General features: G+C 44.1%; 1 protein-coding gene across 2 annotated transcripts in view; it reads left to right on the top strand.

The window, feature by feature from the left end:
• ETF1 (eukaryotic translation termination factor 1) overlaps window positions 1–13,134 on the top strand; it is a 40,497-nt gene extending 27,363 nt beyond the window's left edge. For both annotated transcript variants that reach the window (XM_068105830.2, XM_068105831.2), the window contains exons 7-10: window positions 9,103–9,258; window positions 9,416–9,489; window positions 9,680–9,827; window positions 11,356–13,134. In XM_068105830.2, the coding sequence (XP_067961931.1) occupies window positions 9,103–9,258; window positions 9,416–9,489; window positions 9,680–9,827; window positions 11,356–11,435 (458 nt within the window). In that variant the 3' untranslated portion in view covers window positions 11,436–13,134. The remainder of the gene's footprint in view (window positions 1–9,102; window positions 9,259–9,415; window positions 9,490–9,679; window positions 9,828–11,355) is intronic.
• The last annotated feature ends 219 nt before the right edge of the window (window positions 13,135–13,353 follow it).

Here is a 13,353-nt window from a genome sequence, read left to right on the forward strand (position 1 = left end):
GGGTTAACAAGGAGAGATGCAGAAAATAGGGCAAAATGGAGAAGATTGTCATGGGGCCCACAAGGCTAACCCCCACTCAAGCAGGGAAAATGGCCTTAAAATGCCTGTTGTTGTTGTTGTTCAAGTATAGAATTCAATTTAAATAAAACGAGGAGAAAAAGACATAAATGTCATAGCCTGTGGTTTGAGTAATTTTGCAGTACGGAGTTAAAGGCCGGCATTCGGCCATCTTTGTTCAGATTACAAAACAAAATCTGCACATGTATACTTTCATGTGTGTTGTCTTCGTGCCAAATTTTAATAAAATTGGTCGAAGCACGTCTGGGAAATGGCTGGGGATACGTTTAAATATCAAAATGCCAGTCTGTCGGCCATCTTGGATCTGATCTCAAAACAAAATGACGTGCATATGTAAGCCATCATTCGTTATCTGTGTGGCAGGTTTGAACAAGATCGGTAAATGCATGTCCAAGAAATGGTCGAGTACGTGTTCAACACTGGGGGTTTTTTTTCCCAATACTGGGGGTTTTTTTATTTTAAAACGACTGAGATGGTCGCCAGTTTCCTGTCAGCCATCTTTGATCATATCACAAATTAAACTAAGGTGCACGTACGTGTATGCCATCATGTACTGTGCTTGTGCCAAGTTTGAACAACACCGGTCCATACGTGTCTGATAAATGGTTGGGGACACGTTTAAGTAACAAAATGCCCGCCACTTGGCCAAGTTTGATCTGATCTGGAAAATAAACGTACGTGCATATGTAAGCCATCATTCATAATCTTTGTGTCAATTTTGAACAACCGGGGTAAATGCACGTCTGGGAAATGATTGAGGACGTGTTCAACATCGGGTTGTTTTTTTTACAACTAAAACGGCCGCCAGTCGGCCATCGTTGATCGCATCGTGAAACAAAATGATGCCCAAATGCAACCATCATGCATCGTCTTTATGCCAAGTATGGACAAAATCGGTCCATACATCTCAGAAATATGGTTGCGGATGGATGGACGACACCCATTTCATAAGCCCCCGCTTCGGACCAAGTTCAACAGGAGCTAATAAAGATTGTAAAAGTCGTATAAAGAAATCAATGCCGGGTTTTACCGTTGTTTTACCCAGTGTCTGTTACATCATCCTGTCTAACACGTTACATTAGTTATCTGTGCCTCTTATTTGTGTCCTTTATGACGTCCTTCAAAACATTAAGTTTCCTGTTTGGAATGACTTTCAATTTTTTGAGTGCCAGACATGCACAGAATAAAAGTATTATGTCGCTTCTCTCTGCGAATGTGCGATTGGGGCGATTCATCGCCAAAGTACTGCTTCACTCTCCGATTCATATTCAAAATATATCATTCAATTTAAATAAGTTGTTCCTCGATGATTAAGTAACATTTGTAGACAGACAGAAGGGAACCGCTTCCCGTGCATGGGGTAACTACTGACAAGCTTGCACACTGACAGTACCTGAGATTTTATATCTTCAAAATTAAAATTGAGAATAACATTTACTTGTATTTAGCAGTCCCCTCTGTGTGAAATCATTCTTCACATCTAACACTTATCATTTTGAGGAAGTTGATGTTGATGTCTGGAGTGGTAAACATCATTGTTCTGCACAAGTATCTCATCTGCCTCCATTTTTCTTCTGATATCTGAGATTTGATAAAACCAATCGATGGCCAGACTCATGATTTCCTCTAGAAACTGACATATGAATGAATGATCGTTTTAAGGCCATTTTCCCCGCTAGAGCGGGGAGTGGGGGTTAGCCTTGCGGGCCCCGTGACAATCATGGTTCCCTGTTTTGAGGCAATGTTTTTATGGCCGGATGCCCTTCCTGACGCCAACCCTTTGTCACGCTCTTACGATGCGCAGGGATACGGTGTACCTATTCTAACCCGGGGTACACACGGGCATCATTCATCCCAGCAAGCTGATACTCAATTTGCCGACCTCGGAAGGATGACAGGCTGAGTCAACCCCCCTGGCGTTAATTCAGCGATCGACCGGGATTCGAATCCAGGATCCGAAGATCCCAAGCCGGCACCCTAACCGCTAAGCCAACACCAGGCTAAAAAAAACTGACATATGATGTATGTTATGAAAAAAACGACTGTTAGATGATGTGATGATGCCATTTACTAACACCAATATGACAAAATGTGAAAACTAGAACGGCAATCGGAAGAGCGCATACTTCCAAAAGGCCGCACAGTTTACGTTTTGTATCCACTGATGGGCTGTATCTGAATCCAGATCTTCACCAAAATCCATTCAGCTTGTTCTTGTCACAAAACAAACTTTTCCACAAAGTTTAGTCACAAGTCGTCCATAACTTTTTTTATATATCATGTTATATATCGCTTTTCGTCTGATCTCTCAATGGTGAAGAATCACTTAATGATATAATTCTCATATCCGAATCCATATTCAGATCTTCACCAAAATCGAAACGATTCATCCTCGACACACACCCAACCGGTCCACCAAGTTTGATCCAAATCCGTCCATAACTTTTTGAGATAGCCTGCTATGTATCGTTTTTGGTCCTATCTCCCAATGGTGAAGAATCACTTAAAAAATTAAACAATTTTCACATCCGAATCCATATTCAGATCTTCACCAAAATCGAATCGATTCGTCTTTGTCGCACACACCCAACCAGTCTACCAATTCTCGTCCAAATCTGGCCATAACCTTTTGGAGATATTGAATATGAGCCTTCAATCAGCCAAGCATACCCGTATGAACTTACCGGCCAATTTCATTGGATGCTTCACTTTGAAATAAATATAATCCCTGTAGCATTCGTGTTTTCCCTGAGGGAGACGTGGCAGAGCACATTGCCCTGTCACCTGACCCTGTCCCAGTTGGCTTCTGCCCTGATGCGTTTCGACCACCAAGCCGTGCCTTCATTCTGGAGAACCTCACCTACTTCATTGTTACGAACCATATAAATTTCAACTTTTCTTACAAAACAACATACATAAATATATATATTTGCATTCACTGACTCCCACAGTACACATACGGAATTATTTGTCACCAATACACAAATGTGGGCTGATCATTAGAACCGCCTTTTAAGGCTATTTTTCCCTGCAGAGCGGGGGTTGGCCTTTTTTTTTGGTCACCGTGGTCCCCTTTTTGAAGCAATATTTTATGGCCGGATGCCCTTCCTGCCGCCAACCCTGTTAGTCGCCTCTTGCGACACGCAGGGAATTACCAGTGAACTGGTACTCAATTTGCCGACCTCGGAAGGATGACAGGCTGAGTCAATCCCCCTGGCGTTAATTCAGCGATCGATCGGGATTCAAACCGAGGAGCCTACGGTCCCAAGCCGGCACCCTAACAGCTAAGCCAACACCAGGCTGTGGGCTGGTCATAAGAAACAAAGCATTTCTTGATAAGATGCCTTTTAGTTTATTGTTGCATTGCTGCTCGGGGTTGAATATCAGCTCGGCTAGTAATTCTCGACCTGGTGTTTCGCTGGCAGGTTGATTCATCAATGTTTGTGCCATCCCTCGGATGGACATTAAATTGGGCTTCCCAGCTGCTGCCATTAGTTGATGGACCTTAGACGCCCACGGTGCCCTCCACGAAGAGGAGCCTAACTGTTGTTGGCATTTTAAAAGGCCATTTTCCCTGCAAGAGCAGGGTTAGCCTTGCGGTCCCCATGACAATGTTCTCCATTTGCCCTATTTTCTGCATCTCCCCTTGTTAACCCCCTGGCCCGCATTTCTTCTTCGACCATCTTTAGCCAAGTCTTTCTCAGTCTTCCCCGTCCTCTACTTCCTTCCACATTCATTTCCGTCACTCTTCTCAACCAGTCACTTTCATCCTTCCTCAACACATGACCAAACCATCTCAAACTGTTTCTCTTCATAGCGTCCATCACAGGCTCTATTCCCATCATCTTTCGCAATTCATAATTTGGCTTCCTCTCTCTCAACGATACTCCACACATCCACCGAACCATTCGCATTTCCACCCTTTCCAGCCTTTGTTGCTACTCTATGTTCATTACCCATGTCTCGCTCCCATACATCATAACACTTCTCACACATGCAGCATACACCTTTCCCTTCAGCTTCAACGACACTCCGCTCCTCGTCAGCACGCCACTCAGTTCCCGAAACTTCTTCCATGCACATCTCACTCTAGCAACCGTTGCCGAGTCTGATCCACCTTCTCCATTCAGCATGTCTCCTAGGTAACAAAATGTTTTTACACCTTCCAGCTTCACGCCGTCTCCAAGATCCAACTCAACATTTCCTCCATCTGCAGCTCCCTCTGTGCACACCTTGCACTTGAATGTAGCTGCCACACTGGTTAATGACCCTCTCAAACCACTACATTTTTGATGAACCCACTCAGCGCACATTGTACATTGAATTGAGTTCACTCCGACACCCTTCCTGCACATAGCACATGGCCACTTCCCAGTTCTTTCCACCTCATCACATGCTTTACCACTTGCCATCGCCTTTGTTTTTTCCGATATTCACCTTCAGACCTTTTGTCTCCATACATTCCTTCCACTTGTTCATCTTCTCCTTCAGTCCATCCATACTTTCTGCAGTCAACACCAGATCATCTGCATACAACAACTCCCACGGTAAACCCTCCTTCACTTTCCGAGCCAGCACCTCCATCACAGCTACAAATAGTAGTGGACTTAGTACCGACCCCTGATGCACTCCCACCTTCACCTCAAACTCACCACTGTTCCCGTCCTTCGTCCTTACAGCTGTGCGCGCTCTTTTGTACATTGCCATCACTACTCTGATCAACCATTGCTCCACACCTAACTTCCTCAATGCCCATGTCACTACTTCACGTGGAACCCTATCGAATGCTTTCTCCAGATCAACAAACCCAAGAAACAACTTCTTCCTCTTCTCCATGTACTTCTCCTGCAACTGCCTCACAATAAAAAGCGCGTCTGTCGTTCCTCTTCCTGGCATAAATCCAAACTATATTTCGTCAATCTTCACTTTCTTCCTTATCCTCCTCTCCAACACCCTTTCCAATACCTTCATTCCATGCTCCAATAACATTATCACTCCATACGAGCCACAGTCCAGAGGGTCACCTTTCCCCTTTTATAGAGGGACGAGGGTACGCAGTTCCCAATCCACTGGAATGCGGCCTTCTTTCACCACCAGATTACAGATCTCTGTCATTCTCTTCACACCCCAATTTCCCGCTGCCTTCAACATATCTCCCACAACTCCCATCGGCTCTCCTGCTTTTCTACTCTTCATTGCTTTAATCGCTTCCTCAACTTCCTTCTCGGTTATCTTCTCTGCCGGTCCTAAAACTCGGTTACTCTCTATGTTGCCATCCCATTCATTCTCTGCATTCACCAGTATTTCCATATATCTCTTCCATCTTCCTTTAATTCCATCTGGGTCCACAACGATTTGTCCCACTTCATCCTTCAAGCAACCCACCCCCATCACATCACACCTCTCTTTCGCTATCTGCTTTGCCATCCTGAATACCACTCTCTGACCCTCTTCCAAATCCAAGCGTTCTCTGAACATTTTCCGACATGCCTCCTGCGCCTTTGCTACCTCTTTCTTTGCAGCCTTCCTGGCTGCCTTATAACTTTCATGCTCTTCCTTTTCTGCCCCCGTACCCTTCGCCTTCTGCCACTCCTTGAACTTCTTCCTCTTCTCGTCAATCTTCTTTCCAACTTCATCATCCCACCACCACTAACTATACTTCTTTCCTTTTTTTCCACTCCGCCGACCAAGTTGCAGGAGGCATGATGTTTTCGGCTTGTCCGTCTGGCTGTCTGTCCTTAATAGGGTTTCATTACTGTGATTAGTTGAGAATGGCTGAAGGGATTTAATCAAACTTGGAGCAAGTATGTATTATGATGTAAAGATGAACTGATTCGATTTTGGTGTCAAAAGGTCAGAGCTCACGTAAGGTAAAAAATTATGTTACTGCGACAACCTGTGAACCAGCAATGGGATTTTGCCCAAAGATGGTACAGGTATGTATTATGATGCAAAGATTAACTGATTTAATTTTGGAGTCAAGAGGTCAAAGGTCACAGTCTGTTATAGGTTTTCGTTTCATTGATAACTTAAGAACGGCTTGAGGGAACCAAGTCAAACTTGGTACAAGTATGTATAATGATGTAAACATGTATAAAATGTAAACAGATTAGATTATGGAGTCAAGAGGTGACACTATCCTCTCTACAGCATCCAAGACGGGTGGATTTAGTAGGCAACAGAATGGCCCTGGTAGTCAGCTGATACCCAGGCCATTATTGATATGATGAGGCAAGCACGGCTTCAAGGAAACATCCCAGAAATAAGGTGCCTTTGAGGTGCCTATCGGAAGAAGGTGAGGAAATACCTTGGCTTCTAGTGTGGGCACCCGTCCAATGAAGCTGAGGAAGGTATCCATCAAAACGACCTTAGACCTGCCTTCCAGTCAATCCAGTGCATGCGTACTGGTCAAAATTCAAATAAAAACAAAAGCAGCATTCTGATCATGAAGGCAAGCGGGACACCCTGCCACACTAATGAGGAAACCCTTACCTGCTGGAACTAACTTTTTGAGCAGGCTCTTAATTTCCCCCCTGCTACACACTTCCCTCACTTGGAGGAAGAGGCACCCACATCTGGCGATGATGTCGCTGTGAGCGTGGATCCTCCATCCCTGTCTTAGGTCTGTTGTGCAGTGAGGAACCTCAAAAATGGTCGAGCCGCCGAGTGTGACAACATCGCCGCAGAACTGCTGAAATGTGCTGAGACTCCAATTTGTGACATATTACAGTGGCTTTTTGTCCCCCGTCGCACCGCGGAGCGAAAGGGGGACTATGGTTTTTCCCATGCGTGCTTGCGTAAATGAAGGACCGCATTCGAATTTGGTGTGTGGGTGCAACCCACGTCAAAATCCAAGATGGCTGCCGCCATGTATGTCTGATGCCATATATGTCTGAACCTTGTGAGTGGCATATCTTGAAAAATAAGCAAAGTACCAACTTCTAATCTGGTGGGTGGGTGTATTTAGGCATAAGGAAGAACCCTGTTGCAAATTGGGTCGGTACGTCAAAATCCAAGATGGCCGCCGCCATGTATGTCTGAACCTTCTCGGGGCTCTGTCCCGCAAATATTCCTACAGGTCGCACAAGATCTGCCTGCAACTCTCTTATGGTTAAACTGCCAAAATCAAGACTCTCTGCTCACCTTCACTCCTTCATTCCTCTTTTCTCCCGCCTCTGGAACAAACTCCCTCACTCTCTTCAATCCCACTCCACCCTCCAGGTCTTTAAAACAGCTGTTCACCACCATCTCTTATCTTCCCCCATCCAAAACCTTGATCTTTTCTATCCCCGATAATTTCACCCCAATTCCACTTTTTGAAATACCAACTTCTGTCCTGGAAGTCCTTGGTGTCCTTGTGTTTTATACTTCTCCCACGCCTCCTCCCCCCCCCCTTCCCACGCCTCCTCCCCCCCCCCCTTCCCACGCCTCCTCCCCCCAAGCCCTCTCCCTCCCACACATCTCCCTGCTCTTAAATGTTGTGTGCTCTCAAGTGTTTGTGTGCTTCCCATTCTCTTGTCTTCCGCTCCCTCTTTTTATATATTTTGTTTGTCTGGTTGATTTGTTTGTGAAGTAAATGTCAACTCTTTCACGAGCCTCGATTCAGTATACAAAAAAAAACAAAAAAACCCTTGTGATCGGAATATCTTGAAAAATAAGCGAAGTACCAACTTCTAATCTGGTGGGTGGGTGTTTCTCGGCATAAGGAAGAACCCTGTTGAAAAATGGGTCGCCACGTCAAAATCCAAGATGGCCGCCACCATATATATGTCTGAACCTTGTGAGCGAATATCTTGAAAAATAAGCGAAGTACCAACTTCTCATCTGGTGTGTGGGTGTATCTAGGCATAAGGAAGAACCTTATTGAAAATTGGTTTGCCACGTCAAAATCCAAGATGGCCACCACCATGTATGTCTGAACCTTGTGAGCGGAATATCTTGAAAAATAAGCGAAGTACCAACTTCTAATCTGGTGTGTGGGTGTATCGGCATAAGGAAGAACGCTATTGAAAATTGGGTCGCCACGTCAAAATCCAAGATGGCCGCCTCCATGTATGTCTGAACCTTGTGAGCGAAATATCACATCATAGCATGTTTTCTGCGTCTTCCACTTTGTCAACTCACATCACTTCCCCGACGGGGGACCTCGGCGTAACGCTTGTTATATATGTCTGGGCATGTTCCAGCAGAGTGGAAAATGGCATAATAATTCCCATGTACAAAGGCAAAGGCTCACGCTCTAACTGCAGGAGCTATCGCCTGATCACCTTGCTCTAAGTCCCTGGGAAGGTGTTTGTTCATGTTCTTTTGAACCGTATTCACCCCCTCCTGTTACAACATGGACACCCCCAGCAATTTGGTTTCACCACAAACAGGTCTGCAATGGATGTCATACTAGCTCTCTGTATTCTTGCAGATCTTCATCGGGAATTTGAGCACCCCTTAAATGTGGCGTATATCGACATCAAGGCCGCATTTGACTGTTGACCCGACATCCCTATGGAAGGTGTTGAGAGGCCTTGGAGTTCTGTCACCACTTCTCAAATTGATCCGGACGCTCAATGAAGATGCAAATGCGATTTTTTTTTTTTGCTACCTTCACCTTTTGACCTCAAACCGTGTGCTTCTAGCTTGTCACTACCTCCACCAAGTGGTGACGTTTTGTGAAGATTTGAGTAAAAATGTGACCTGTAGGTGATTGATGTACAAACAGATAGATGGAATGACAGAGCAGACCAAACCAATATACTTATGATAATAAAGACATCAGACGCAAGGACTGTTTGAAACATTCCTTCATAACATTGTTGCAGATGGTGTATAAAAAAATATATTCATAAGTGGAACGCACCATTCCACTGATAATGAGCTCATTCTTGGTCGATCAAAGGCAAACCGGAACTCATGAAACACTTGTCCTTTTCTTTGCGTGTTCAAATGAAAGTATAAACATGTGAAATATTTATTTTGATGGACTATGGCAGCCTTGGTTAATGTTCATCCAGCATTTTTGCCTCATCGCAGGGAAATATTTTGAGGAAATAAGCCAAGACACCGGTAAGTATTGTTTTGGTGTGGTGGACACGCTGAAGGCGCTGGAGATGGGTTCCGTGGAGATGCTCATTGTATGGGAAAACCTTGAGATCTCGCGCATTGTGCTGCACTGCAGCACCCTTGAAGGTACGTCCGAGACGTTTGAGATTTACAGGCCAATTGTACACCGGTTCCGTTGCTTGGGAAAAACGGACGCCGTTTTGCGCATCTCTGCTTCAAGTTCCTTTTGAGCGATCGAGTACTAATTTTAATGTCCTTTCTGCTTTATTTGTTGCTCATGCAGTCGATCAGGCGATGAAGGTTCTTTATCTCACACTTGAGCAAGAAAAGGACCGGTCTCATTTCATGGATAAAGAGGTAAGCATTACATGTCGAGGTTTTGCCATATTGCCCTTCTGCCTTGGGATGTAAAGGTTTCCGTTCACGTGTTGAATGGGATGTATTGTCAAAATTAGAAAATGAATTGTTTATTTTTTCTTCCAAAGTATATCCGGCAGTACGGATAGTAGGTAGCTGCATGTAATCCCCCCTCCCCTTTCCCCCTCAGAGTGGTGTGGAGCACGAGGTGATGGAGAATATGCCATTGTTGGAGTGGTTTGCGAACAACTACAAAAAATTTGGTGCCACTCTCGAAATAATTACAGACAAGTCTCAAGAAGGTTCCCAGTTTGTTCGAGGCTTTGGAGGCATTGGAGGTAATATTTTGGAGATTTCATATTTTATATCCTTTCATGGAAAGTATTTCTTGTGAATTATCTCACAAAGTAGTTCTCAAACTTTTATTTTGTTTTAAATTCCTTTCTTGTTCATTATCAAATGAAGTCTTCAGACTGTGGCCCCATTTGCTGGCTACCAATAACCACCCCTCCCCCAAAGAACCCTTCCTCCTCTCTTCCCTCCATTTCCTCCTCCTTTTCCCTTTTTTTATGAGGGGGCAGGTGCTCGCCGGCTCCCGACTCCTGATCCACTTACCTGTCCATTTAATTTAAATGTTAAAGGTCCGCCATGATGCTTTGCATAGAGAAACGAAAAGTTTCAGTTTGAAAAGCGCAAGTTTGTGTTTCATGAGGCACAATAAGCATCATTTCATTGTCAAGTAGAATGACCATTGCATTCTATTATTTGTGACTTTAACAATGTGACACCCATTCAAAAAAAATCAAACCTTATCTCTAATACAATTTGCGACTTTCAAAATGATGTAATCTGCCCCAGAATGCTTGGCGCACTTTCGCAGAAACCCCTGAGTGACGAGGTCCATCGTGGCGGCCAGATGTACATCGTTCATGCCAGATAAGGATTGTAGCATGAAATGGCTCACAAAAGGTTTTAGAGAATCCGAAAATACTTGTAAACTCACCTGTGAGAAGGGTGTGCCTCTGCACACAAAAGGTGTGTGTGTGTGTGTGTGTGTGTGTGTGTGTGTGTGTGTGTGTGTGTGTGTGTGTGTGTGTGTGTGTGTGTGTGTGTGTGTGTGTGTGTGTGTGTGTGTGTGTGCGCCCGTGTCCATAATTTGGGTTTTTGAAGGGCCCAGGACTCGCCCACCCCCGCTTCGGTGAAGGATTGCGATTTATGGGCCAAGTTGTGATGTTGTATTGTTCTCAGAGTTTTGTTCCAAGGGCTCTGTTTTTAAATTGCCACTCTTTCATCTAAAATGCTGAAAATTCTACTATTGTTTTATAATTTGTTACTGGCTTTGGCACAAATACATTTTTTTATTACAGGCCCGGGCACTCTTGGCATCAAAATAACTACATATATCACACAAACAGTTTCCATTGGAGCCCCTCGCTGCCATTTGAACATTTAAATTACATCAGATTTGGCAATAAATGTGAATTGTTGCTCCCAGTTTGCCGGCTCAAACGAAAGAAGACAATTTGCATTCTTGCCGCGTCCATTACTACCCCGTTTAGAATCCTGGGCAGGCATGGGCAAATTTTGAGTTATGCTTGAAAGATCATTTGAATTCCTGATTTTCCTCAAGCAATGGCAGGTTAAAAATGCTTGCCGAGCTGAACAGAGTCACTGCAATCACAAACACGGTGCATGCGTGTAATGGACCTCATTTAGCATTCATACGTCATTTTGAAAGTCACGTGTTGCTCTAAAAGATTGTTCTTATGGCCTGTCTGGTGCCAGGTTAAACGGGTAATTCTGCTTGATAACCCTCCCTGCCACTCCTAATCATTGTGCTGCCTCAACATTGTGCTGCTCTTGCAGGCATCCTCCGTTACCGCGTCGACTTCCAGGGAATGGAGTTCCAGGGCGACGACGATGAATTTAACCTGGATGACTATTAAAGTCCTGAGAAGTCGCGAATTTGCCATTTCTGGGTCACAGCGCGTGCCACCCTTGCCTGTGCTCGGACGTGACCATGATGTTAATTGCATCTTCGGCCCTATCTCTCCCCGACATAGTCTTGCACCACTACTGAGGCCCCAAGCTCTGACTTCACCCAGCGTTCCAGCAAAGAATTTAAAAAATAGCAAAGTTGATGTGGTCACATCGACTTTGGCCGTCAAGGCGATACTTGCCATTTGTTGATTGTTTTTATTTGTTTCTTTTTGAGGTGCCTCCACAATTTGCAATGTTCCCTGGTGCTGCGTTACCCACAATTTGGGGAAAGAGGAGGGAGTGGGGGAGACATTTTACAAAGCAGCCTTGGCTTGCATTTTATTTTTCTTGGCGGGGGGAGGGGAGGCAGGCTGTGGGGCAGGTGGAAGAAAAGCCGTGTAATTAGTCTTGACATTGCTTCGTGCATGCATGGTCCTTTTTCCTTTAGGAAGACTGCATCACATCGCCCTTTTAAAAATATGCAGCACAACCTGGACTAATTGTTGATTTTTTTTTTCTTTTTTTTTTTTGGTTTTACCCACAGGCCAAAGGCGGGGGGGGGGGGGGGGGGGGAGTGGGGGGGGTGGGGAAGCGGGAACGAAGGGCATTGTGTGTATACAAAGAGCAGTGTTAGGTTGTACTTCTAAAAAAACTAAATAAATAAATCATGAAATGTTGCGCATCGGCACAATAGTACAGATACGTTTCCTTCTCACCGTCTGTTGTAAGAATCCATTTTGTTTTTTACTTTGAGGTTCTAAATTAATGAATTCATTTTTGACACTAGTTTCCACCAACGTTTTCAAACATAGGCTGTTGGACCGAGCATGTGGATTATGCCCCGAGTTGAATTTGACGAGAATAAAAGTTTTATTTCTCCAAATCATCGAAAACACCTCTAAGAGGATGTTTCTATTCTTTTTCGTTTTTGGTGGAATTTGTTTTTTTCTTCATAAAAACTTGTTTGATTCTCATTCAGGTTGGTTTACTTACAATGGCCACCACTGATGAATCATGCTTCTTTGTCCCAGTGCTGCTTGTTTTTAACCTGTAACAGAATATTGGGACCTCATGGAGACTGTGGAGGTTCCTGTGTCCAGGAAGAGCTTCACGTAAATTGGCCTACACTGGATTTGTGTGCTGTCCGGTGGCCAGGGGATGTCCGGGGTAACTTCGTTGTAGCATCCATTCAAGTCACATTGTTTGCTGAAGTTAATGGGGATTCCTCATTTTCCGAGGTTAATAAATGGCTTAAATATGGTGGGATTGTGTCTTTGCTTTTTCTGGTTGTCTTTTTAGGAATTGCTTGAGGGATTGCAGGATGATCTTTTTTTTCTTTTTTTTTCTTCTCCTTGTTCTTCCCTTTTTATTTTCCTATCCCTCAATTCTTCCTTTCTCCCTTGTCCCCAAACGTCCCTTTTTCTTCCTCCCGTTATCCTAGTCATTGTAACCGATGATTTTAGACGGCAGGTGCACACAAGTTGAAATCTTTGGTGAAGCAAAGTGTAAATCTAGTTTTCTTTTTGCTTTGAGCATATGTAATTATATAAGCAGGTTTCCTGTTTTAATTACTGCATTGGCAGTACATTGATAATTTGATACTCTGACTGTATAGGGAGTGTCTTCTAAGATACCACGCTCTGAATAAATGCTGTGGTTTGACAATTGTAGTACTGCAGCATTTTTGTGATGAACGAGCTAACTCTTGCTCATCCAGTAATATTTTCTGTCATTGACTTTGGATTTTATCCTGGAGCCGATTTAATGTAGTCCAACATAACGATCACACAATCGTGTTTCCGTATGAAATACTATTGCCTAAACCGTCTGGAAAACTCTCCTATCTACTTTCTTAATAATCCTCTTGAGGAGGTTCAGTCATTC

The sequence above is a fragment of the Myxine glutinosa genome, chromosome 2, assembly GCF_964187855.1.
Source record: "Myxine glutinosa chromosome 2, kmMyxGlut1.1, whole genome shotgun sequence".
Lineage (NCBI taxonomy): Eukaryota > Metazoa > Chordata > Myxini > Myxiniformes > Myxinidae > Myxine > Myxine glutinosa.